General features: G+C 46.1%; 1 protein-coding gene across 2 annotated transcripts in view; it reads left to right on the plus strand.

Moving 5' to 3' along the window:
• Positions 1–24343, plus strand: part of MALT1 (MALT1 paracaspase) — a 175933-nt gene that overhangs the window by 37847 nt on the left and 113743 nt on the right. For both annotated transcript variants that reach the window (XM_040337760.1, XM_040337753.1), the window contains exons 2-5: positions 3884–4050; positions 8231–8352; positions 12566–12716; positions 18426–18592. In XM_040337760.1, coding sequence (XP_040193694.1) covers positions 3884–4050; positions 8231–8352; positions 12566–12716; positions 18426–18592 — 607 coding nt within the window. The remainder of the gene's footprint in view (positions 1–3883; positions 4051–8230; positions 8353–12565; positions 12717–18425; positions 18593–24343) is intronic.

Raw genomic sequence — 24343 nt, forward strand, 5'->3', positions numbered from 1 at the left:
AGTCTTATAGTTTGTTGTTTTTAGAAAGCAGCTACAGAGTAGAAAAGCCTGTCCCCTGCCACCATGCTGCAGAGTGGGAACCTTGTTCTCTTTGTGAAAGCAGTGGTCTCCCTACAGAGGTCCGACAGGCCAACTCCAACGCCTTTAGACCCCTTAGACACTGGGGCGTTTTTCAGGCGCTTTAGCGTTAAAAAAAAGCGCCTGTAAAGCACCTGAAGGAAGCTGCATCTGCAATTCCAATGTGAAAGCCTGATTGCTTTCACACTAAGGCCCCGTACACACGTCCGAGGAACTCGACGTGCCAAACACATCGAGTTCCTCGTCGAGTTCAGTGTTGAAGCCGCCGAGGTTCTCGGCGGGCCGACTTTCCTCATTGAGCAACGAGGACATAGAGAACATGTTCTCTATTTGGCCCGACGAGTTCCTCGTCGGCTTCCTCGCTGAAAAGTGTACACACGACCGAGTTTCTCGGCAGAATCCAGCTCCGATCGAGTTTCTGGCTGAATTCTGCTGAAAAACACCCCAGTGTGAAAGGGGTCTTAGCATTAAAAAAAAAGCGCCTGTAAAACGCCTGAAAAAAGCCTCATCTGCAATCCCAATGTAAAAGCCCCGAGTGCTTTCACACTGAGGCGCTGCACTGACAGGACGTCCAAAAAAGTCCTGCAAGCAGCTTCTTTGCAGCGCTTGAATACACCGCTCCTAAAGCAGCCCTTCCCATTAAGACTCTTTTTATTAACGCCAAAGCGCCTGAAAAACGCCCCAGTGTGAAAGGGGTCTTAGCGGAGCTTTATCAGCGTTTTTCAGGCGCTGGCAGTGTGAAAGGGCTCTGAATGCAGGTTTTCACATTGGGATTGCAGATGCTTTACAGGCGCTTTTCTAAATGCCAAAATGCCTGAAAAACGCCCCAGTGTGAAAGGGGTCTTACAGGTTATCAGTTTAGAGTAAGACCTCTTTCACACTGAGGCGTTTTTCAGGCGGTACAGCGCTAAAAATAGCGCCTAAATACCGCCTGAAAAACTCCTGCCCAACCTTATCAATGAGAAAGCCCGAGGGCTTTCACACTGAGGCGATTCGCGCTGGCGGGAGAGAAAAAAATCTCTTGCAAGCAGCATCTTTGGAGCGGTGAGAGGAGCGGTGGGTATACCGCTCCTTCTCATTTAAAACAATGGGAAACCGCGGTAATACCGCCTGCAATGCGCCTCTGCAGAGGCACATTGCGGGCGGTATTGACCCTTTATCTGCCGCTAGTGGGGGTTAATACCGCACCGTTAGCGGCCGAATCCCGCTGCAAATCCGACGGTATAGCGCCGCTATTTTTAGCGGTGCTATATCGCCACCGTGCCTCCTGCCCCAGTGTGAAAGGGGCCTTAGGTGGTGGTATAGCACTGCTATTTTTAGCGGCGCTATACCGTCGGAATTGCCGCAGTATTCGGCCGCTAGCGGTGGCGAAATAGGGTTAATACTGCAGAGGCACATTGCTGGCGGTATAGCCACGGTGTCCCATTGTTTTCAATGAGAAGGAGCGGTGGAGGAGCGGTAAACACACTGCTCCTCTTACTGCTCCAAAGATGCTGCTGGCAGGACTTTTTGAGCAGTCCTGCCAGCACATCGCCTCAGTGTGAAAGCCCTCGGGCTGCAGGGCAGGAGTTTTTTAGGTGTTATTTAGGAGCTGTTTTTAGTGCTAAAACGTGTGGTGCAATCAGTGTGTTGGCTCTGAAACCAGACCAGAAGTCACGAAATTCATCACAAGGGAGATCGGGGAACGGATGTTCCTCCACCTCCTCTGTGGGCAGCCAGCCCGCCTGCTCACAGTGGTCCCAGGCTTCCTGGTGGAACAGGCAAGCCCAAGAAAGGCGTAGGGGGTACAGGATGGGGGGGGGGGGGGGGGCTCCACAGCACTGTAACAGTAATCAGGCAGCTGGCTGAAAATACTTTAACAGAATCATAGCTGCAGCCATGATGTTGGTATAACTACTTGCCCTCCTGTTTATATACATAGGCTGGATGGCGAGTAGTTAAAGTCTAACTCCACATACTGTAGATAGAGCAGGGGCAGGTTAACATTTCTGTCAGGTTTTTATTTCTGCTTGAGACTCTAGTTTGGAACATTATTGCTCACTTCCTGTCTTTGTGACCCCCACACAGGAAATAAAGAGAATGGTTATCCTGGGTAGGGCAGGCATGTACAGCAACGTAAGCACTTTGGGAAGTTCTAAGCCTTTCCAACTCTACTAACAATATTTCTTTGGGTTGTGTCCCCACTGGATTTTTTTTTCACTTCCTTTCTTGATAAGAAATTCCTCAGTGGAGACACAGCCAGCAATAAAAAAAAACACAATTAGGAGCCGCACGTGAAATGGGATCCCCCACCCTGCGCAGCCAGCACACCAAATCTTCAGTCTCCCAGAGTCAGAAAACAGTCCAGCACTTTGTTTTGTTTTTTTATTGAGGGGATAAAACTTGGATGGGGAGTGGGGATATTAGGGGATTCTCACCTGACTTCAGACAACTTCAGGGACAACTTTCCTATATACAGTGGAACCTTGGATTGCGAGCATAATTCGTTTCAGGAGAATACCCGTAATCCAAAGTACTTGCATATCAAAGCGAGTTTCCCCATTGAAGTCAATGGAAATGAAAATAATTTGTTCCGCATTGACTTCAATGGCATGCAATACCACATGCGGCCAGAGGCGGGGGGCGCCAAAGAGCCTATGAAATGGCCGGGAAGGCCAGAGGACAGTTCGGCTGATCTTGGCAAACCTCAGAAAGACTCCAAGGTCAGCCGAACTGTCCTCTGGCCTTTTTGTGCAGTTCCGAATGGCGCCGTTCGGCTCTGTCGCCCCCCACCCCCCCCACACCCACCTCAGGCCAAACACTGCTCAGGCCTGAATCCTGCTCGTTTTGCGATACAACACTCGCAAACCGAGTTAGGATTTTTAGAAATACAGTGCTCGTATTGCGAAACGCTCATTAACCGTGTTACTCAGAATCCGAGGTTCCACTGCACACTACCTATATGCACTTATCTGCTTCCTCCAGCATACTTGCTTGTAGAACTTCACTGGCACACTTGGCAAAAAAATGATCCTAACACAGCACTCAGATCTTAGAGCAACAGCATGTTATAGGCACAAACCCGAGGCCACTTTAAGTGTGTAGCAAAAGTCATTGCCCCTTTCACTAGCCCTCCAGGCTAACTCTCTTCAGTCCGCCAAGACTCTGACACTACCGTCCTCCCAGACTGCACACCCATCAGCCGACCCAGAGAACTCCTGGACATGCTGACTCTCTCCCACTGTTTACTCCTGCTCCTGTGCTTCCAGGACAGGACTCCTCCATGTGTTGTAGAGGATCCCTCCAGCACCCAAGCCTCAGGCCAGAGGTCACCCCCCCCAGACAAGGGGGGCACCCTCAAGGGCCACTGACAGCTTCCTAAGCACTCGTTCTCCATCTTCCACGCAACTGCCTCTTGCTGGCCTGACCCAAGACTATTTATGAGGTCATCTGCCCCTTGCCAGCCCATTTTGCTGGGGATTGGCTAAAGCCCTCAACAATATGCCAAGCAGCTCCTCCTAACCTCCCTCCCACTCTTCTGGAAGCTTCTCCAGGGTTCCAGCAAGTAGAGGGAGGCACCAGAGGTGCTGCTTGATGAGTCATCCAGCCTCCTTGAGTCACTCAACCCTGTACCAGATTCAGCCCATGCTTGGCTGCCAGCCAAGCTAAACTTTGCCTACACTAACAACTATGTACACCAATTTAACAAGCTTGAGGGTGGTACAACTGTAATGATAGCTGAAATATGTGCTCACTGGAAATACAATGTACTTTCTCTTTTCTCAAAAACGCTGGTTTAACCTTGAATAAATTACCTTATTTGTAGTTCTACGGAGCTTCACCAGTGTTCCCTGAAAGTCATGGAGCCAGAAGGAAGCCCTGCTCGCACTCTGCTAAGACTAATAGGAGACCAAGGATGTACAACGAAGGAACTGACAGATCTTCTACAAAGTATTGGCCAGTCTAATGCCGTTCAGCTCCTGAAACCTCCAGGTGTGTTTTATAAATTGAATGTTTTATAACACCAAACAGATTTTTTTTAATTTAGGTGGACACAAAGGGGTTCAGTCTCCTGCTGGTCACTTATGTTCCTTTAATAGTCTAATGCTGAGACTCCTCCATTCTCTAATGCAGTGGTCTCCAAACTGTGGCCCTTTGCCTGCCTATATATGGCCCTTGGGGCACTACTCTCAGTGACACCAAGTAGGGGGTACAATTCCTCCCACTGACATCAATGATGTGGCACTATTCCTCACGTTGTATAGAAAAAGATAAATTGGACTTTACTGGCAATGAAGGGGATCACATACTAGTTCATATATGTATCGATACCCCCAAAGGGGCTGCTGGTAATGGATGGGATGGCGTGTTACTTCATGGCCTCTCTAAACGTTTAGGGGTGAATGATGAGTGTCACAGTAGAAAAAGGAATGTCCGCAAAGAGAATGTCTTTTATGTGCTCTTTATTACCCAGCCGGGTAAAAACAGTAAACAGGTGATGAACAGGACAGATGAAGGTTGGAAGGAGAGTAGCAGATTCAGGCATACAACAAGGAAACAGTCCTGCTTCCGACAACACTTAGGTTTTCTTCGCCACTCCAGCCGGAGTGGGTATAGCGTACCTGGACAGGCCTCTCTCACTGACCTGGCAGCCAGAGCATCACTCAGAACTTGAGGAGAGGTCTCTGCCACAGACCCTCCTGAATGAATACATGGAGGGAGCACTCCTGAGTAAAGTTTCGCCTGAACCTTCTAGCTTACGTTGTTGCAGGTACCGACTGAAAGGGGAGTCAATCCTTCAGTGTCCGGTACCTCTGATCCCCGGTGGTTCGTCTGAATCCTGTTGGATCGCCAGCCTCTCAATGGCACTCCTCAGATGGACTCCCCACCGAACAGCCACACTCGCTTGGGATCCTCAAAAGTGGGAACTCAGTCGACTACTGAGTCCCCGTCCTGCTTTAATGTTCCGAGCCCATCTAGGCCCGAAACCAGGAACACTGTGTAGCACGCACACCCCGGCCAGGTAGGCCATAACGCTAGGGGCGCGGTGATGTGGCCACCCTAAAGGTACGTGCCACACTCTTCAAAAAGAGAGAAGAACCAACCAACCACTCAAAATGGCATCTGCCCCATAAGTACCCTCTCCCAGCATGCCCAGCGAGGCCCAAGCCCGCTGATTGGTCGCTTGGAGAGAACACCCAAACCTTAGCTTTCACTGCTGTCACCTATCGCCCTGGGGTGGAACAGCACCCCAGCAACAACAGAATGAGCCCGCAGCACAACCAAGCTAAAACAGAGGCCCCAACAAATAATTACAATTAGAATCAGAGTCACTTACACTCTGATTATCCCTTAACTTTTAATAGCACCGGTACTTGGAAGTACATAGGCGCTACATATAAAAATAACCCTTTTTACAAATAGTTAAAATACATATGACTGCAAACCTATAAAAGCAAGATATAATGCATCATAAGCTAACAAATTCAACTGCTAAGTTCAATGGCCACAATCGAGTATTATAAGTTAGTATTGTAATAAAGAATCTCTCATATCATTATGTAATGTGGTCATGAGTGATTGTGCATCACTGTATTTCTTGTTTCCGCTTCTTTAGGATGAAGGAATTTTCAATAGCAGTGAATAAACAAAATTATAATATATAATATATACATATAATCAATAGTCACATGCATATAAATAATTGCATCCCATATTCCCCCCCAAAAAAAGAAAAGAAAAGTTAAACAAGTTGCACCTTGTCTATATGTGCATCAAAGGTTCCCCTGGGCGGGCACTGGAGCACAGAAGAGGGCCAGATAGAGGACAGGCACCATTCCTTCCACTGACACAATATGGTGTTATACTCTTCCAATGTAAGCTCTGTAATGTAGGGTCAACAAATAACCATGGAAATCCAGATGTTATGGCTCTTGCATTGCAGCAGGGGTCTCCAAACTTTCTAAATGAAGGGCCAGTTTACTGTTTTTCAGGCTTTAGAGGGGCCGTTGTGTCTGTGTGGGTAGAATAAACCCTAGCATCAATGGGAGTAAACAATGCCCCATCATTGTTATTACTGGGAAGATAGTGTCAGTAGCCGGAATGGTGCCACATCATTGGTGTCAGTGGGAGGAATTGTGCCCTATCTAGTAGTAGTTAGTCACATTTAACTGGACTTGTTCTGTAATATTGAAGATGTTTCATTGCTTCTCCAAGCCACTTTGATTTCAGTGAGTGTCAGAAAGATACCCCAACATTTATATCCACACAGGTAGCACAAACACCTTAATCCAATCACCATGTAATGTGTAGATGTTGATTGTCCAACATGATGGGGCGTGTGAAGGTTGAGGAAGCCCCTTTTTCTGGTTACATAATTGGATGTAGGTTGGATGTAGAAAGTCTGCATAGGCGTTAATTCCTCAATTTTCATGGCCAAAGGTGTAAATTGTAGTCAAAACACCATCATTAGTAGTGGCCAAACCAATTTAGCAGAACTTGGCATCTGGTGAAGATACTGGAGTTCCATGGAGGTAAATAAGAAGCCAAAATCCAAACAGAAAATACAGACACCCTAATCCAAGCACCATTGAATCCGTTGATGTTGATTGTCCAAGAGCATGATGGGAGTTGTGAAGGTGGTGTAACCACCCTGTTCCAGTTATATAATACCATCCTTGGTGCCAGGAGTTAAAGAGGAAGTAAACCCTCTCTTAAAAAAAAAAAAAAACCTGCAAGACAAAGGCATAATGAGCTAGTATGCATAGCATACTAGCGCATTATGAATTACTTACCTGAGAACGAAGCCCCCGCAGCGGTCCTCGGACACCACCTCCTTTGCCCCCATGATACCCGGAGTGACTTCCGGGTATCGCTGCTCCGGCACTGTGACTGGCCGGAGCAGCGATGACGTCACTCCCGCACATGCGCGTGGGAGCCGCCACTAACGGCATCATTAGTGTCAGTAGCCGGAATGGTGCCACATCATTGGTGTCAGTGGGAGGAATTGTGTCCTATCTAGTAGTAGTTAGTCACATTTAACTGGACTTGTTCTGTAATATTGAAGATGTTTCATTGGTTCTCCAAGCCACTTTGGTTTTAGTGAGTGTCAGAAAGATACCCCAACATTTATATCCACACAGGTAGCACAAACACCGTAGACATCAGTACTGTCTTTCTTGGGAATATCTCCTTAACCGTGTAGGTTAAAGCGGTGGTTCACCCATATTGACAACTTTTCCTGTTTAAAACCAGCTGCCATAGTACGGTCTGTATCCGTTTTTTTTTTGTTTTTTTAATCGGCCTCCTTACCTTTGAACGAGGGCCTTTAGTGAGCTGTCACTCACTTTTCCCCGCGGGAGTGTGCGTGGTTTTCAATCCCCCACCAGCGCTATGTCTCCTGGGAGTTAGTCCTGAGAATCCCAGGAGACGCGCTGTGTTAGAAAATCCCGCGATATCTCGCGGGTCACGTGACTAGTAACTTGTCTGCTAGTCACAGCGGGGAGTGTCCTTTTCAGGACGCTGCCGGCCGTTGTCCTAGCAACGGCGCAGTGTTGACGCCGCTGCTCGCCGTCACACTGTGCGTGCGCGGGATACATTCACCGCATCCCTTCAGGAGGGCTTCAGAGTGCCCGCAGTCAAGATGGCAATGTCCATCATCGATTTTTATAAGATATTCTTTTGGGGGAAAACATCTTGGTAGCGGCTGCGAGTAGGAGACTGGTGAGTACAATTTTCGTTGTACCATCAGTGTTACAAAAACTTCTTAAAAAAAAAACGTTTTCCCGCGGAACTCCCGCTTTAAGGAGATATTTCTTGGACCTACAGGTAAGCCTTAATCTAGGCTTACCTGTAGGTCAAAGTGGTCTGTAAGTGTTTACAACCACTTTAATTCCTCAATTTACTTGGCTGAAGTAAGTCAAATAGTGTAGTCAAATAATTAAACTTTATAGTGTAGTTTGGCTGAACTGGGCATCTGGTAAAGATGCCTTCATACTGGAGTCCCAGGGAGGCATGCAAGAAGCCAAAAAACTATTCAGTTTACTAGCAAATGCACAATAACAATATATCAATTTAGTTTAGCTTAGTGTGGAGTTGGTCAGAAAATGTTTGTTAATCAAGATATTGTTGTTTTTTATGTAATGCAAAATGTTACCAACTGTCTGTGTTTCAGGGATAAGAGTGATGGTCCAACCGGAGTCAGTGGCTGTCCAGTCTGGACAAATGGTCAAGCTTTCCTGTGTAGCAACCGGTCATCCCATAGTTAATTACCAGTGGTTCAAAATGGACAAAGAGGTAATGACTACTAACTATCAAAAGGAGATATGTATGAAACAAAAATGCAGTGGAGAGGAAAAGACATGTGCTCATTAATCACTGAGGGATGATACTTTAATGTCTATCTGTGTTTTTTTTTATGCAACAAAATATATTCTAGTTTTAGTTGGCTTTATACACCACCACAATGGATTTCAAATGAAACAAACAACATTTGCTTTAACTGTAGACATTCAGCTTTAATTGGAGGGTTTTTAGGTCCAAATCAGGTGAACAGTGTAGGAATTACAACAGTTTGTATATGTGCCTTCCACTTTTTAAGGGACCAAAAGTAATGGAACAATCATAAATCAAACTTTCACTTTTTAATACTTGATTGCAAAGCCTTTGCAGTCAATTACATCCTGAAGTGTGGAAGGCATAGACATCACCAGACGCTGGGTTTCATCCCTGGTGATGTTCTGCCAGGCCTCTACTGCAGCCAGGGGCGGACTGACCATTCGTGCACTGCCCGAGGGCCCCATGCCACTAGGGGGCCCCATCAGGGTTGCCAGTCTCAGTAAAACCAGGGGCAGTATGTAAAAATCTGTGTTTTTTAAAACAAATATTAAGATTATAGCTGCCCCGCCTCTCCAGTACCTTTTCAGTGTGTGTGTATGTATACTGTGTGTGTATATTGTGTGTCTGTGTGTGTAAACTGTGTATGTATATACTGTATATATGTATGTGTGTGTGTATATATATATATACTGTCTGGCCCTATAATCTATTGCCTGGGGGCCCCATAATCTCCTATTGCCGGGGGCCCCATGAGTTGTCAGTCCGCCCCTGACTGCAACTGTCTTCAGTTCCTGCTTGTTCTTGGGGCATTTTCCCTTCAGTTTTGTCTTCAGCAAGTGAAATGCATGCTCAATCGGATTCAGGTCAGGTGATTGACTTGGCCATTGCATAACATTCCACTTCTTTCCCTTAAAGCGGATCTCCACCCTTAATTCAACTGCAGCTCAATATTCCTACTGCCCCTAAATAATGAGGAATCGGCTATTTTCATTTAATATAGTGTTCGTGTACCTTATTAATCAGCCAGGCTTCCGGTCTGCCCCCCCTCGGGTTTTCGACGTGTTTTCTTCAGTTTCCTGTGCCGCGCTGTGTCTGCTGGGAGCCTGTGTCAGAGCTCCCTAATTATAATATTCCGCTCTGTTAGCAAACATCGCTCGACTTCGTTTTGCAGGAAGTGACGCAGATGTAAACAAAGGAAGGGGCGGGCATTTTAAACTTCCGGTCTTTCAGGCTGTGCTTGTGTTACTCGAGGCTGTGTTATCATCACAACGGGGCGGGAACTTTTCATTCATACGCCTGCTGTTGCGATGACAGCAGAGACGCTCACGCCGCCGGTCACCTTTGCCAGTGCGCATGCGCGAGATCGAGCGGTGGATGCTGGGACAGCATCCACCGCAAATAGGAAGTGCCTGCCTATGGGAATCTAACGCCCATAGCTAAGATGGCAACGTCTGGAAACACAGAATATAAATATTTATTGGGGACAATATTACAACGGAGCGGCGGTGGGACACCGGAAACGTGAGTTTAGCACAGCAGTGCTATTACACATTAAAATAGACCATTTAAAAAAAAACGATTTTGCGTGGGAGATCCGCTTTAAAAAACTCTTTGGTTGCTTTCGCAGTATCATTGTCCATCTGCACTGTGAAGCGCAGTCCAATCAGTTCTGAAGCATTTGGCTGAATATGGGCAGATAATAATATTGCCCGAAACACTTCAGAATTCATCCTGCTGCTTTTGTCAGCAGTCACATCATCAATAAATACAAGAGAACCAGTTCCATTGTCAGCAATACATGCCCACGCCATGACACTACCACCACCATGCTTCACTGATGAGGTGGTTTGCTTTGGATCATGAGCAGTTCCTTTCCTTCTCCATACTCTTCTCTTCCCATCACCCTGGTACAAGTTGATCTTGGTCTCATCTGTCCATAGGATGTTGTTCCAGAACTGTGAATGTTTTTTAGATGTTGTTTGGCAAACTTTAATCTGGCCTTCCTGTTTTTGAGGCTCACTAATGGTTTATATCTTGTGGTGAACCTTCTGTATTCACTCTGGTGAAGTCTTCTCTTGATTGTTGACTTTGACACACATACACCTACCTCCTGGAGAGTGTTCTCGATTCGGCCAACTGTTGTGAAGGGTGTTTTCTTCACCAGGGAAATAATTCTTCGGTCACCCACCACAGTTGTTTTCAGTGGTCTTCCAGGTCTTTTGGTGTTGCTGAGCTCACCGGTGCGTTTTTCTTTTTAAGGATGTTCCAAACAGTTGATTTGGCCACACCTAATGTTTTTGCTATCTCTCTGATGGGTTTGTTTTGTTGTTTCAGCCTAATGATGGCTTGCTTCACTGATAGTGACAGCTCTTTGGATCTCATATTGAGAGTTGACAGCAACAGATTCCAAATGCAAATAGCACACTTGAAATTAACTCTGGACCTTTCATCTGCTCCTTGTAAATGGGATAATGAGGGACTAACACACACCTGGCCATGGAACAGCTGAGCAGACAATTGTCCCATTAATTTTGGCCCCTTAAAAAGTGAGAGGCACATATACAAACTGTTGTAATTCCTACACCGATCACCTGATTTGGATGTAAATACCCTCAAATTAAAGCTGAAAGTCTGCAGTTAAAGCACATCTTGTTTGTTTCATTTCAAATCCATTGTGGTGGTGTATAGAGACAAAAAGATTAGAATTGTGTCGATGTCCCAATATTTATGGACCTGACTGTATATGGACATTTAACCTGTGATGTGTTTTTTTTAATCTCAGAGTCATTAACGTGGAACTAAGTTTAAACCTGCTCCTACTCCCATTATAAGCCCTTTACTAACTACCTTCTAAAGGAAAGATGTGTATACTTGCCTAATCTAAGGGCACTCTGGTCCAGTCATGTGATCAACTCCCAGCGCTGGCCTCAGGGGGAAGGAGGGACAGTGGATGCCCTACAGTAAGTCTATGGGTATAGTCAATGCCTTTGTTGCTGCTCTCTCCTCTCCCATGAAGGGGGCCTCTGGGGAGATCACGTGCCACACCATGGTGCCCTTAGATTAGGTTTGTATACAAATATATCCTTTACAGCAGTGGTCTCCAAACTGAGACCCGTGGTTCGGATGTGACCCTTTGTTTGCCTTTATCTGGCCCTTAATGCCATCCACCGACACCAATGATAGGGCACCATGCCATCCACTGACACCAATTATAGGGCACTATTCCTCCCACAGACACCAATGATGGGGCACCATTCCTCCCATAAACACAATTCCTACCTTGAATACCAACAATGAGGCACTGTTTGCTCTCTCCAAATCCCTGGCATTTTGTAATCCCACTGGCTGCAGTCTGGCCCCTCTAAAGCCTCAAGGTCAGTAAACTGGCCCTTTGTTCAGAAGGTTTGGTAACCCCTGCTTTACCGGGTAAATCGTATAGGGCTTAGAATGAGGATGAGAGCAGGATTAAGCTTAGTTTTGACTCGACTTCCACTTTACATTAAAATCCAAGGATACTGTTAAACTTTGGAGGAGATCACCATTTCTGTCTTTTATTGGCATATTTTAAGGAGGCTTTCTCAATAGTGACAACAGTGGGACATGTCTGGTTAATGTGTGTTGGCACAACTACTTGTAGACCCCAACTGGAAGACCCCATGACATGGTGACACCATAGGTGCAAAACTGAGATGCAGGGACAGTGTTGTTACCCTCAGACCGCTTTCACACGAGGCGTCCGCGGCGTTGCTATTTTTAATGCGGTGACTTTAACCCCTTTTCGGCCACTAGCTGGGGTTAAAAGTGCCCCAATAGCAGCCGAATACCTCCGCAAAAGCCACCCACAAAGCGGCGCTGCAGTGGTGCTTTGCCGGAGGTTCAGCGGCGCTGCCCATTCATTTTAATGGGCAGGAGCGGTGGAGGAGCCATTTTCAGGAGCTTTATAGGTGCAATTTTTAGCCCAAAAGCGCCTGAAAAATGCCCCAGTGTGAAAGGGGTCTAAAACACTGACTTTTAAGGCAGTATCACCAGGTGCTTTTATTTAAATTTGCAAAACTAAAAATATTTAAAATTACATAATAAAATTGTCCATCAACTATATGTAATGTTGGAAGGCCGATGCATGTGACATATAACCTGTTGATTTATCATTTTGTTTCATATCCCGATCCAGGTACCATATGGGAACTCATCAGAGCTGGTATTTAACCCTGTGGATGTGAATGATGCTGGCTTATACATCTGCAGAGTAAACAACAGTCACTCTTTTCATTACAGTAACTGGGCACAGCTGGATGTTATTGAAAGCAATCTGGCCTGTCACGGTGAGTTACTTGGCGAGACAAAGTAGATGTAACGAACGCTGACTCCGAAGGACATTCTATAGACCTGTAGAGAGATCTCTGGGCAATAAATACATTGCACACCAAATAAAATGTCACAGACCATTAGGAGTTGTTTAAGGGGATTTCCAATGCTTAGAAAGAATGTGCTTCTCTGTATTTATGCGGTTTATCTGCATCTTCTCTATTTTTCTAAATAACCCTAAAAGCTTGACATTGGTTTTGATGGGCTACATCTAGAAATACCCTGGATAGCCACGTCATAAAGTGCAAAAATTGCTTTATTGTTTATGTAGCACCCTCCTACATAGGTACTAGGTTAGGTAAATGGTGTTCTGACCTGCTGTATTTAGTGGGGATGCATTTCTTTGTTAGGAAAACGTAGTTGTGGCTCACTGCAATCAGTGTGGCTGTGTTTGGTGGCTCTGGCCTGTTCTTTGTTTCAGTGGCTGCAGGATTATCTGCTTCCCCCCTGTTTTTCCAGAAATGTCCTGGAAGATAGTGGGCACTGGCAGGGAGAGTTTGCTAAGCAGCTGAATTTTTATGCAGCAATGGCAAATCCATGTGGAGAGGTGCCCAGTAGGTGACTGGGAGTGTGTATAAATACTATGAGACTGAAAGCAGGGTTTTTTTGTTTTCACTGAGTAGGAGATCACAGCCTAGGGGGGCTTTTTGCCCCCTAGGTAATTTTGCCATGTGTCCGTGGTTCATTGAGCCCTCAGTTCAGCTAGCTGAATGCCTACTTTGCTGAGGATTTTCTGAAGCTAACTGAGGGGTTGTTGTCATGTGAGGATCTAGTCTGGTATTAGAAGGAGGCAACCGATTATCCAAGGACATTAGTGATTACAGACTTGTGTGTGAGAGATCCTCAAGACCGTGTGGTGCTGCCATCCCTCTTATGCTTATGGTGTCCTGAAGAGCTCAATCTATTTATTTCTTAGTGAAAGGACTTTGCTCGGATTTCCACTCAGACCATCATTTACATGTGAAAAGACTTTAGTGTCCTTAAATTGCTACTCAAGGTCCCTGGAGTATCCTACAACAACCCACTAACTATCCAAGTTAAAGTTTCATTAAAGCATCCAAAAAAGCATACCCCTAGATTGGTTAAAGGGGTTGTAAAGGTAAAAGTTAATGAATCCTATGTAAAAAAAACATAGCACCGCCCCCCCTCCCCGAGCCCCCGATTTACTTACCTCTCCACTCGAAAATGTCCTGTGCGCGTTCTCGTCTTGCTATTCAGTTCCCAGCCTGGCCGTTGATTGGCTAGGCTGGGCGGATTGATTGCAGCGCAGCCATTGGCTGGGGCTGCTGTCAATCACAGCGGATGACGCGGCGCACCAAGGGGGCGGGGCCAAGTGATACAGTCGGCGGCTTTTGCCACCGCTGTATCACGGGAGCGCGCTCGCAAAAGCTTTCCACCATGCGAGGGAGCTTGCATGAACGTGGAAAGCTTTTGCGAGGAGGAGCCGAGACAGCCGCCGAGGGACCCCAGAAAACACGGATCGGGGCCATTCTGTGCAAAACGAACTGCACAGCGGAGGTAAGTATAACATGTTTGTTATTTTTAAACAAAAACAGTTTTCCCTTTAGTGTCCCTTTAATGAGGCTGAAGAGTCATCAGGATCGTGTGCCTGGCTGTGGAGTATTTACTGGCAAAAGAACCCTGGGCATCTATTCAGCGGCTCCTGTGGGGGTAGTGCTACATTTAAATATATAAGCCTATGTGTAATTTCCTGGCTTTCTCTTACCATGAAGCTATTTGGACAGAAATACAAGAACTGTCATTTGTCTTATTTTTGATGGATACCAGGATTGTTATCCTTTTCTTTACTACTTGACGAGTCACTGATCTGGAAAAAGCAAAAGATTTACACACACTTTTTCTGGGTCAGTGACGCACAAAGTACTAGAGCATGTATATGTACAGTATGACCATTATGGAGTTTGCACCTCCAAAAAAAGTCTATGATAGCTCCCATATTTCTGCCTCAGAGAGTGGGTGAGTTAATGGCGCTGGAACTCTTAGCTTTAAAACCTTCCCGTCCAGCCCTATAACAGATTGATGGCCGGGCCTTTTGTCCCTCTGAGTGGACATCATATGACATCCCATCAGAAAGCACTGCTTTTGGCGCCACGCAGGTGCGTGATCTGTAACCTGCTGTGTCCAACGGACACAGCCAATGACTAATCACTATACCGGGCCGCTGCCAGTATCATGTGATCACTGTGACCAATCACAGCAGATCACATGACAATTATAAACAACGGATGGTTTCCATTTATACCATCCATTGTATGCAATTGCGTTGCTAGCTGTGACTGATAACAGTGATCACATGGTACAGACAGGGCCAATCACAGTCCATCTGTACCATATGATTAGCTTTGGCTAATCGCAACAAAAGTCATTAAATTAATCAGTTTCATTCAGTAAAAATGGTTGCTTATACCAATGAAATTCATTGGTATACGCAATCATAATGTGTGAAAAAAAAATGGAATGGACACTTTCATTCAAAATGTACCTGTAACGGAACGTCCCACACTCCGCTTGAGTGCTTCCGTCATATTCCGCTTCCTATCAGTCTGGATATAGATATCAGATATTTCAGCTGCTCACAAGCACACAACGAGACGAGACTTGTTTGTCTGCTGAACATGGAGTGTTTAATAAAAACAAGAATACAACCTTATATACAGTTAAAGAGGAGGTAACCAGAACATAAATTAACATGAGCTAATTAACTAATCATTTACCCAGACTAGGTGACTCATAGATGTCTCCTTTTTCTGGGTAGACGTCACGTCTCAACAGTATGAATCAGTCACTCTAGTATTATACAGGGTCCCCAGGCATACAGCTCACAAAGAGCACCGTTCCCACAAATGCCAGGGTCCATGATCGCAAGGCATAAAGCAAGCATTCAGTCCCCTCCAAAAGCCTCTGTTCCGGGTGAGTTTGTCACAGTACCTATTTTTTTAACATTTGTGCCTTGAAGGGATTGTAAAGTCTCAAGGTTTTTCACCTTAATTAATTTCATGATTTAAGGGGCAAAACCTTCTTTGCAGCAGCTGCCCACAGAGCCCCCTCCCCTTTTTCTTACCTGAGCCCATCCGTTCCAGCGATGAGCACAAGCCCAGTGGCTCCAGCCGCTGCCTCTGTCCTCATTGGATGGATTTATAGCAGCTGGAGCCATTGGCTCCGGCTGCTATCAATCAAATCCAGTGACATGGGAGTCGGGGACGGGGCCGAGTCCTACTGTCTGTGTCAATGGACGCAGCAGCGGGACCCAGGAGCACGCCCCCATAGAAAGTGGCTTTCCGTGGGGGCATGGGATGAAGGGGATGAACGCTGGTGGGGCACCCCAGAAGAGGAGGATCTGGGCTGCTCTGTGCAAAACCCTTGCACAGAGCAGATAAGTATAACATGTTTGTTATTTTTTATAAAAAATCGAATCGAGATAGAGATAGCCACATCAGTCTGTTGCTGCTCCTTCGTTGTCACAGGTTGAAGCAGCCTTTCTCAAAATTTTAATCACAGAGAAACCCTTGAAAAAAATTCAGGTCTCGAGGAACCCCTGCAAAAACCAATTCCTTGCTGTTCAGTGGGAAAAAAATTACCCCTATACAGTAGTGGTCAGAATGCCACCCTTAGAGACAGCAAAAAAGATCACTTGTACATGCCATGACTCTGCCAAGTGGTGATGACCCTGGAGCTATGCAGGTACCATCAAATGGGAGGTCAATGCTGAGCCTTCCCTTAGGGGGCATATCGATCAGCACCATCAAACCCCCTAGGATAGAGATCCCAATACGGGTGGGAACACCACTTGTACTGCACCTTAGTCCAGGCCTCGACAAAATCCGGGCGCCAGGTCACAATTTCTTGTCGTAATTGCGACCTGACGCCCGGGCCCGCCGGTAATTGAGGCCACGGCTTCCCCACCTCCCCCGGTAATTGAGGCCGTGGCACCCCACCTCCCCCGCCGCGAACGTGCGGCGGGGGAGGTGGGGCGCACAGAGGCACAGGATCCTGTGTCTCCGTGCGAATCCACCGCTGCGCGATCGCGGCGGGCCCGCGACGGCCGGTAATTTAGGCAACGGCTTTGCAGCCTTGTGAAGGCCCAAGCTGCCTTCTGTGACCTGGCGCTATCTGGTGGTGGCCGTTGGCATTACAAGTAAAACAGCAGTTCTAATGTGTGTTTTTTTACTGTTTTCACTGCCATCTCCTTCCCTCTAATTAGAACCCCCAAACATTATGTATATTTTTTTTATTCTAACACCCTAGAGAATATAATGGCGATCGTTGCAATACTTTCTGTCACACCGTATTTGCGCAGCGGTCTTACAAGCGCACTTTTTTGGGGAAAAAATACACTTTTTTTAATTAAATACGCCAACAGTAAAGTTATCCCAATGTTTTTTTATATTGTGTAAGATAATGTTACGCCGAGTAAATTGATACCCAACATGTCACGCTTCAAAATTGCGTCCGCTCGTGGAATCCCGATAAACTTTTACCCTTTAAAATCTCCATAGGCAACGTTTAAAAAATTCTACAAGTTGCATGTTTTGAGTTACAGAGGAGGTCTAGAGCTAGAATTATTGCTCTCGCTCTAACGATCGCGGCGATACCTTACATGTGTGGTTTGAATACCGTTTACATATGCGGGCGCTACTCACGTATGTGTTCGCTTCTGCGCGCGAGCTTGGCGGGACGGGCACGTTTTCTGGCTCCTAAATTTCAAGCAAATTTGTCAAACCCTGCCTTAGTCCCCTCTGAACTGTAAACCGCCAGTTGGACCCCACTACAGACATTTTCTCAGTATGAGCAAGGGTGTGTGCCAGGAGGGGAGAGCCCCCTTTTTCTTTCCCCCCTTTCCTTAACCCCCACTATTCTCTTTACCTTTACTTTGTCTGTTTTTTGTGTTATGTTCTGTATTCACCCATGGCTACCTGGACCAAACAACCGAGAAGAAGTTAGGTACTGTACTGCGGGTGGGCTCACTTGGTATACAGCTTGCTGCCCCTCTCCCTGCTATAGGGGAGACAGGGCCCATATTGGAATGTTGTATTCCTCTTGATCGTCCACGGGCCAGATGTTGGCCGAAGATGGTCAGATGGAGCTTCCCGGAACACCCCCTCTCCAGCGGTGACGGACGGGAGCAGGCTTATTAGTGTAGCTTCGATCACTAGCATGCTTTCCCACATGGGGGAGCAACGTGTATTTGCCTAGTCATGCCACCACAAACCTAAGTGACCCTTATACTAGCGCGGTAGCTCATTCCCCCTCGGGAGAGGGTCATTATAAAATTGGAAAGGCAAATATGGCCAATTACTGTTTAAATTGCCTTATGTATAGGGACCCAGCCTTAATACTTATTTGGAATCCATGTCCTCTATGTGTACCTGCAAGTTCAGTCATTTTTGTTATCTTCTGAAGGAACACTAGGGTTCCCCTGAACCCTGATTGAGAGTGGCTGGGTTGGAGGTAGGGAGGTGACTTAGCTGTGTTGCTTAACTGCAGTAGGAAAAAGTCAGGTCACTAAGCTGGCTGTGATGTATGGAAAGGCTTAGGAATGGATGATCAGAAAAACAGGTAGAAACGGCTCCCGTGGGTTTCAATTGTGTATTTAGATGTTTGTTCAGCTTTGAATATCACTTGCCATTTTGTATTCTTTTTTGTAGGGCTATTCGATGACAAACTACAAATCAGCAACCAACCTCAACCCCAAAAACTTCTTGTGGGGAGCAGACTGCTATTGGAGTGTGGTGCAGTGGGAAAACCGCTTCCCCATTACCAGTGGTTCCGAAATGGTGTCGCCGTGATAGGTGCCACAAATAGAGCTTTCGCGGTAAGCAGAACAATAAATGCTTTTTTTAACAGTGACAAAGTTACAACACATTTACCCCATGTGTGATTTATCATTAGATAACAGCTGTATGTGTCAATAAATTTGGATGAGCAATGAGTTAAGAAGTTAGAAAATAAGAAGAAAATAAATCTATATATTTAGTGGTGTGTTAGCTTTAAACAAAGAGTTTTAAAGACTAAAGCCTCGTACACACGCACTGTTTTCTCAGCAAGAAACAGCAAGAAAACTGCTGGCAGAGCTTTCTTGCCGAGTAAACTGAGCGTGTGTACGAGGCTTTGAGGTTTCTTGTCAAGAAAACTGCCCAGAATATCGATGAGAAAAATAGAGAACCTGCTCTCTAGTTTCTCGTCGTGAGATTCCGGCAGTGTTTTCCTGCCGAGAAACCCGAGGGTGTGTATACTTGCCTGCGTCCATGGAAACCCTTGCATGCTCGGAATGACTTTGACGCAAATGCGCGGTAGCTTCCAAGGCATAGGTAGGGTGAAGCAAGATGGCGGCGATGGCATTGAATGTGGCGAGCGCATGCTCATTGTAGTCGATGATGTCACCACGTTCGTGCCATTAAAAAAAACGGTGGTTCTTTTGAATCGTATGTCTGTACACTCAGCCGGCAAGTGAATCTTCCCAGGAATCTTGTCAGGAAAAACAACGTTTTTTTTCCTGACGAGAATCCGGGCCGTGTGTACAGGGCTTCAGTCCACTCTCCCAGGTATGTTTTACGACTTTCTACTCACTTTTATTCATCAGGAAAGAAGAATAAAGCACAGTATTACCCTTACAAAGGTTATTTCAGCATAACACAGAAAACTATTTTTTCTCTTCCTGGCGATTTGCAACACAGCTCTGTATGCACCAGTCCTAACCTCTCTGCTAAACTCCTTGTCTGACGCTCTGGCTCTTGCCCTTGGTCTTTTTACAGACTGACTACCTCTGACCCTCAACAGTCACACAGCTCGGTCTGTCACACAGTCAATGGTCTGTCAGGGCCTTCCATCCATACTGTCACAGACAGACCTGAACATGCAATCATGGCAAGACCTCCTCAATGACTTACAGATGAGCCCTGACTAACTCCAGGCAAAACCAATTCGCCTTCAACTGGGTTCCTCCATTGGGCTACCTGAAATGAGCTCAAAAGCACATTGTTTTTGCCAGACCCGGCTCTCCCAATGCCTAATGTACTATACAGTTAGGTCCATACAGCACCTTGAAAAAGTATTTATACCCCTTGACATTTTTTACATTTTGTCATGTTACAACCAAAAACCTAAATGTATTTTATTGGGATTTTATGTGATAGACCAACACAAAGTGGCACATAATTGTGAAGTGGAAGGAAAATTATAAATGATTTTCCACATTTTTTACAAATAAATATCTGAAAAGTGTGGCGTGCATTTGTATTCAGCCCCATTTACTCTGATACCCCTAACGAAAATATAGTGTAACCAATTGCCTTCAAAAGTTACATAATTAATACATAGAGTCCACCTGTGTGTAATTTAATCTCAGTATAAATCCAGCTGTTCTGTGAAGCCCTAAGAGGTTTGTAGAGAACCTTAGTGAACAAACAGCATCATGACGGCCAAGGACCACACCAGACAGGTCAGGGATAACGTTATGGGGAAGTTTAAAGCAGGGTTAGGTTATAAAAAAATATCCCAAGCTTTAAACATCTTAAGGAGCACTGGTTAATCCATCACCTGAAAGAGTATGGCACAACTGCAAACCTACCAAGACATGGCCGTCCACCTAAACTGACAGGCCGGGCAAGGAGAGCATTCATCAGAGAAGCAGCCAAGAGGACCATGGTAACTCTGGAGGAGCTGCAGAGATCCACAGGTGGGAGAATCTGTCCACAGGACAACTATTATGCCCTGTACACACGATCGGAATTTCCGATGGATTTTTTTCCGTCTGAATTCCATTCAAGCTGTCTTGCATACACACTGTCAGACCAAATTCCAACCATCCAAAACGTGGTGATGTAAAACACTACAACGAGCCGAGAAAAATTAGGTTCAATGCTTTCGAGCATGCGTCGACTTGATTCTAAGCATTGGGTGTTTTTTTTCCGTTGGAGTTCAACACAGACATTCGGAATTTCCGATAGGATTTTTTTTCATCGGAAAAAAATAAAACATGTTCTATTTGTAAACTCCGATGGAAAAAAGTCAGATGGGACCCACACACGGTCGGAATATCCGATGAAAAAATTCCGTCTGACTTTTTTCATTGGAAATTCCGATCATGTGTACAAGGCATCAATCGTGCACTCCACAAATCTGGCCTTTATGGAAGAGTGGGAAGAAGAAAGCCATTGTTGAAAGAAAGCCATAAGAAGTCCACTTTGCAGTTTGTGAGAAGCCATGTGGGGGATACAGCAAACATGTGGAAGAAGGTGCTCTGGTCAGATAAGACCAACATTGAACTTTTTGGTCTAAAAGCAAATGCTATGTGACTGAAAACTAACACTGCACATCACCCTGAACACACCATCCCCACCGCGAAACATGGTGGTGGCAGCATCATGTTGTGGGGACGCTTTTATTCAGCAGGGACAGGAAAGCTGGTCAGAGTTGTCGGGAAGATGGATAGAGCCAAATACAGGGCAATCTTAGTAAAAAACCTGTTAGACTCTGCAAAAGACTTGAGACTGGGTAGTTTACCAGTAGTTTACTATGCTTTAGTATAGAATGAACACAGGAATGATCAGTACCGATTGCTCACTGTGTTCGTTCATCCATCCTAAAACATCCACCGCACAGGGCGATTAGGACACAACCGGCACACCCTGTGCACACACCTATGAGTGTATGCTCTAAGATGCTAATTGCATGCAGGATAAGCCGGCAAAATGTTGCATTCTGCATATGAAAATCGAATTGTAAAAAGATGAGATTTTCCCTAGAACTCAAACACTGAGAATGTGGATACTGTGTACAAGATCCTTGTCAAAAATACTTAGTAAGTGGCAATGAATCACACAGGCCACCGTACACTAACCTGCCTGGCACCTATGCTTTGTATCGAGTTTGGTTTAAACGTGTAAAACTGCTGTCTATTCTCTAATCGGAAGGAATAGGGAAAGTCTTAAGTTCTTTATTTAATTTGCACAGCTTCCCCTGATCACCACTTCCTTATTCATTTAAATCTGCACTTTGTGCAAAACAGAACATTTTATCATACTTACCAGTAATTTTCCTTTCCTGGTGCCTATCCATGGCAGCATACCTGTGATAGAGCTCCGCCTCGACTCCTCCTTCAGGACTAGTGAATAGCATAAATTAAAGGCATAGTCCCTCCCCCAACATGCTCCGTAATATAGAATACAGAGGGTGGGAACGTATGCTGCCATGGATAGGCACCAGGAAAGGAAAATTACTGGTAAGTATGATACAATTTTCCGTTTTCCTGGTGCCTCCATGGCAGCATACCTGTGTTAAATAACTAGATGACATGGGTGGGATAATGCTTAACAATAAATGTTTAATTAGAAGAGGACATAGCAGCCTGAACTGCCCTTCTTCCAAACTCAACAGTCGTGAGAGCTCCTGGATCAATATGGTAGTGTCTGAGGAACGTATGGTGAGAAGACCAGGTGGCGGCCCTGCGCACCGTCTCCAACAAAACATTAGCCCTTGCTGCCCAGGAAGCTGAGACTGCCCTTGTAGAATGAGCATTCACTCAGGATGGAGGATATTCTTCACACTGTAGGCATTCTGGATTAACTTTACAACCCAAGATGCCAGAGTTCTGATGGAAGCTGAAAAGTCTCTCAGAGTTTCTGAAGGGGTCGGTGGCTTCTAGGTAGGCCCTGAGCACTCTAGATACGTCCAGGTCCAGCTCACAACAAGACTCTGAACCTGTGTCTGTAAACACTGGTAGTGCCCAGGGTTCCAACAGGTGGCTTGGAGTAGCGACCTTAGGTGTGAACCCTTGAAGGGGACAAAGTTCCACCCTCTCGGGGAAGAAGGAGATGTGGTCGTCGCCTATCCCTAAGGAGTGAAGTTCCGAGATCCTTCTGCCAGATGTAATAGCTAGCGGGAAAGCCGTCTTTAGTGTCAGGATCCATATTGCTACTTGTTCCACTGGAGCAAAGGGATGGCCAGATAGAACTTCAAGGACTGGGGACAGATCCCACTTAGGAAATGATCGGCTGACAGGTGGACGAATCTTCAATACTCCTCTGAGGAAAGTGACTACCAAAGGATCCTCCGCCCATCTCTTATTTGTTGTGGCAGAGATTGCTGCTACCTGCACTTTGAGGGAGCTCAGACCAAGCCCCAGATTAAGTTGTTTTCTGAAGGAAACATATAATTTCTCTATCGTACATCACGGAACACAGAGCTGGTTCAATAATTACTAAGTGGGTTATATAATCTACCTTCAGGTGATGGACACTGGCACTCTCAAACAGGAAGTTCCCTCCCTATATAACCCCCTCCCCTACAGGAAGTACCTCAGTTTTTTCGCCAGTGTCTTAGGTGTTGGTCACGTTTGAATAGTCATGCTGTAAGGGTCCTTGGGCCTAGGGAGGCTAGGAGCCGGATCTGTCCAAGGTGCTTCATAGCCAAAGTGGACGGTACCCGGGCCTCGGTGTGAAGAACGAGGTTTTGCCTATAATGCCTCTCTTCGGAGGGCTGGACCTTGGGTTCCAGAGCTTTGTGCCTTCTAAGGACCAAATGTTTTCTGCTGCCATGGTGCTATATAGGTCCAGGGGAGTGGTGCCCTGAAGGTCTTTGACAAAAACCCACGGTAAGGGGTGAAGGCCGGGCCTCTTGCTTTTTTGCAATACCCTGCAGCGTGGAAAGGTAAGCTAAGGAGGTGCTTATGGAACTTGGTTCAAAGGTAATGCTTCCTTTTAGTGGGGTTGTATGTGTTTGCCTGTTAAATTTGCTTCTATGCATAAGGCATATGTGTCCACTATGTCTTTTAGACAGTATGGTCTCTGTATCTACCCATACATTTATTCCCCTGGCCGGGTCACCAGTTCGGGGTGGTATACTGATAAACAGTGTTTTATGTTTTTGTCACCCTGCTGTTTGTACCTGTTATCCGTGTATCTAACGCAGGGGATCAGTCTGGCCATGGAACCGCTCCAGCTGCTCCTCGTTCAGAACGCTGTCCTCCCTCTGCTGTCTCCATCTGGGCGTGGCGTGCGCGCGCGTGTGCGCGGCTCTCGTGTTATACGTTCGGGAGGCGTGGCCGTGAGAGGGAGGAAGGGGCGGGCGGCGTCTTCTCCCCAGCGTGGTGACGCGGTAGTTCACATAAGGAGCTGAGCTTCCCAGCAGTCGGCTGGGACGCAGATCGCTGGATGGTTCAGGTCTTTGAGCTCAGGCAGCAGTGACAGGACAGTGGCTTAGATGGATACAGCTGTTTTTTTGCTCTCAGCTAGATTAGGCTGTTAAACTAGACCCGTAGGGGACCAGGCCTGTTAGGCTACTTTAACCTCTTAGTACCTGGAACAGTATGGCGCCTAAGGGGTCGGGGACTGCAAAAGGTGCAAAAGCTGCTAAAAAGCCTAGGGGTTCCCCATCTGGTTCAGAGGACCTGGGTAATCCCTCTATGCTACAGTTCTCTTCCGAGATGCCAGATATTACTGCCACAGGTGAGCCATCGGGGCCGGGTGCGGTGGCTAGCCCAACTGTCCCCCCCCCCTGTTTTTGTTACTGAACAGGTGTTGGCTTCTACTCTTGGGGGGCTCGAGCAAAGGCTTACAGCCTTAAT

The sequence above is a fragment of the Rana temporaria genome, chromosome 1, assembly GCF_905171775.1.
Source record: "Rana temporaria chromosome 1, aRanTem1.1, whole genome shotgun sequence".
Classification (NCBI taxonomy): domain Eukaryota; kingdom Metazoa; phylum Chordata; class Amphibia; order Anura; family Ranidae; genus Rana; species Rana temporaria.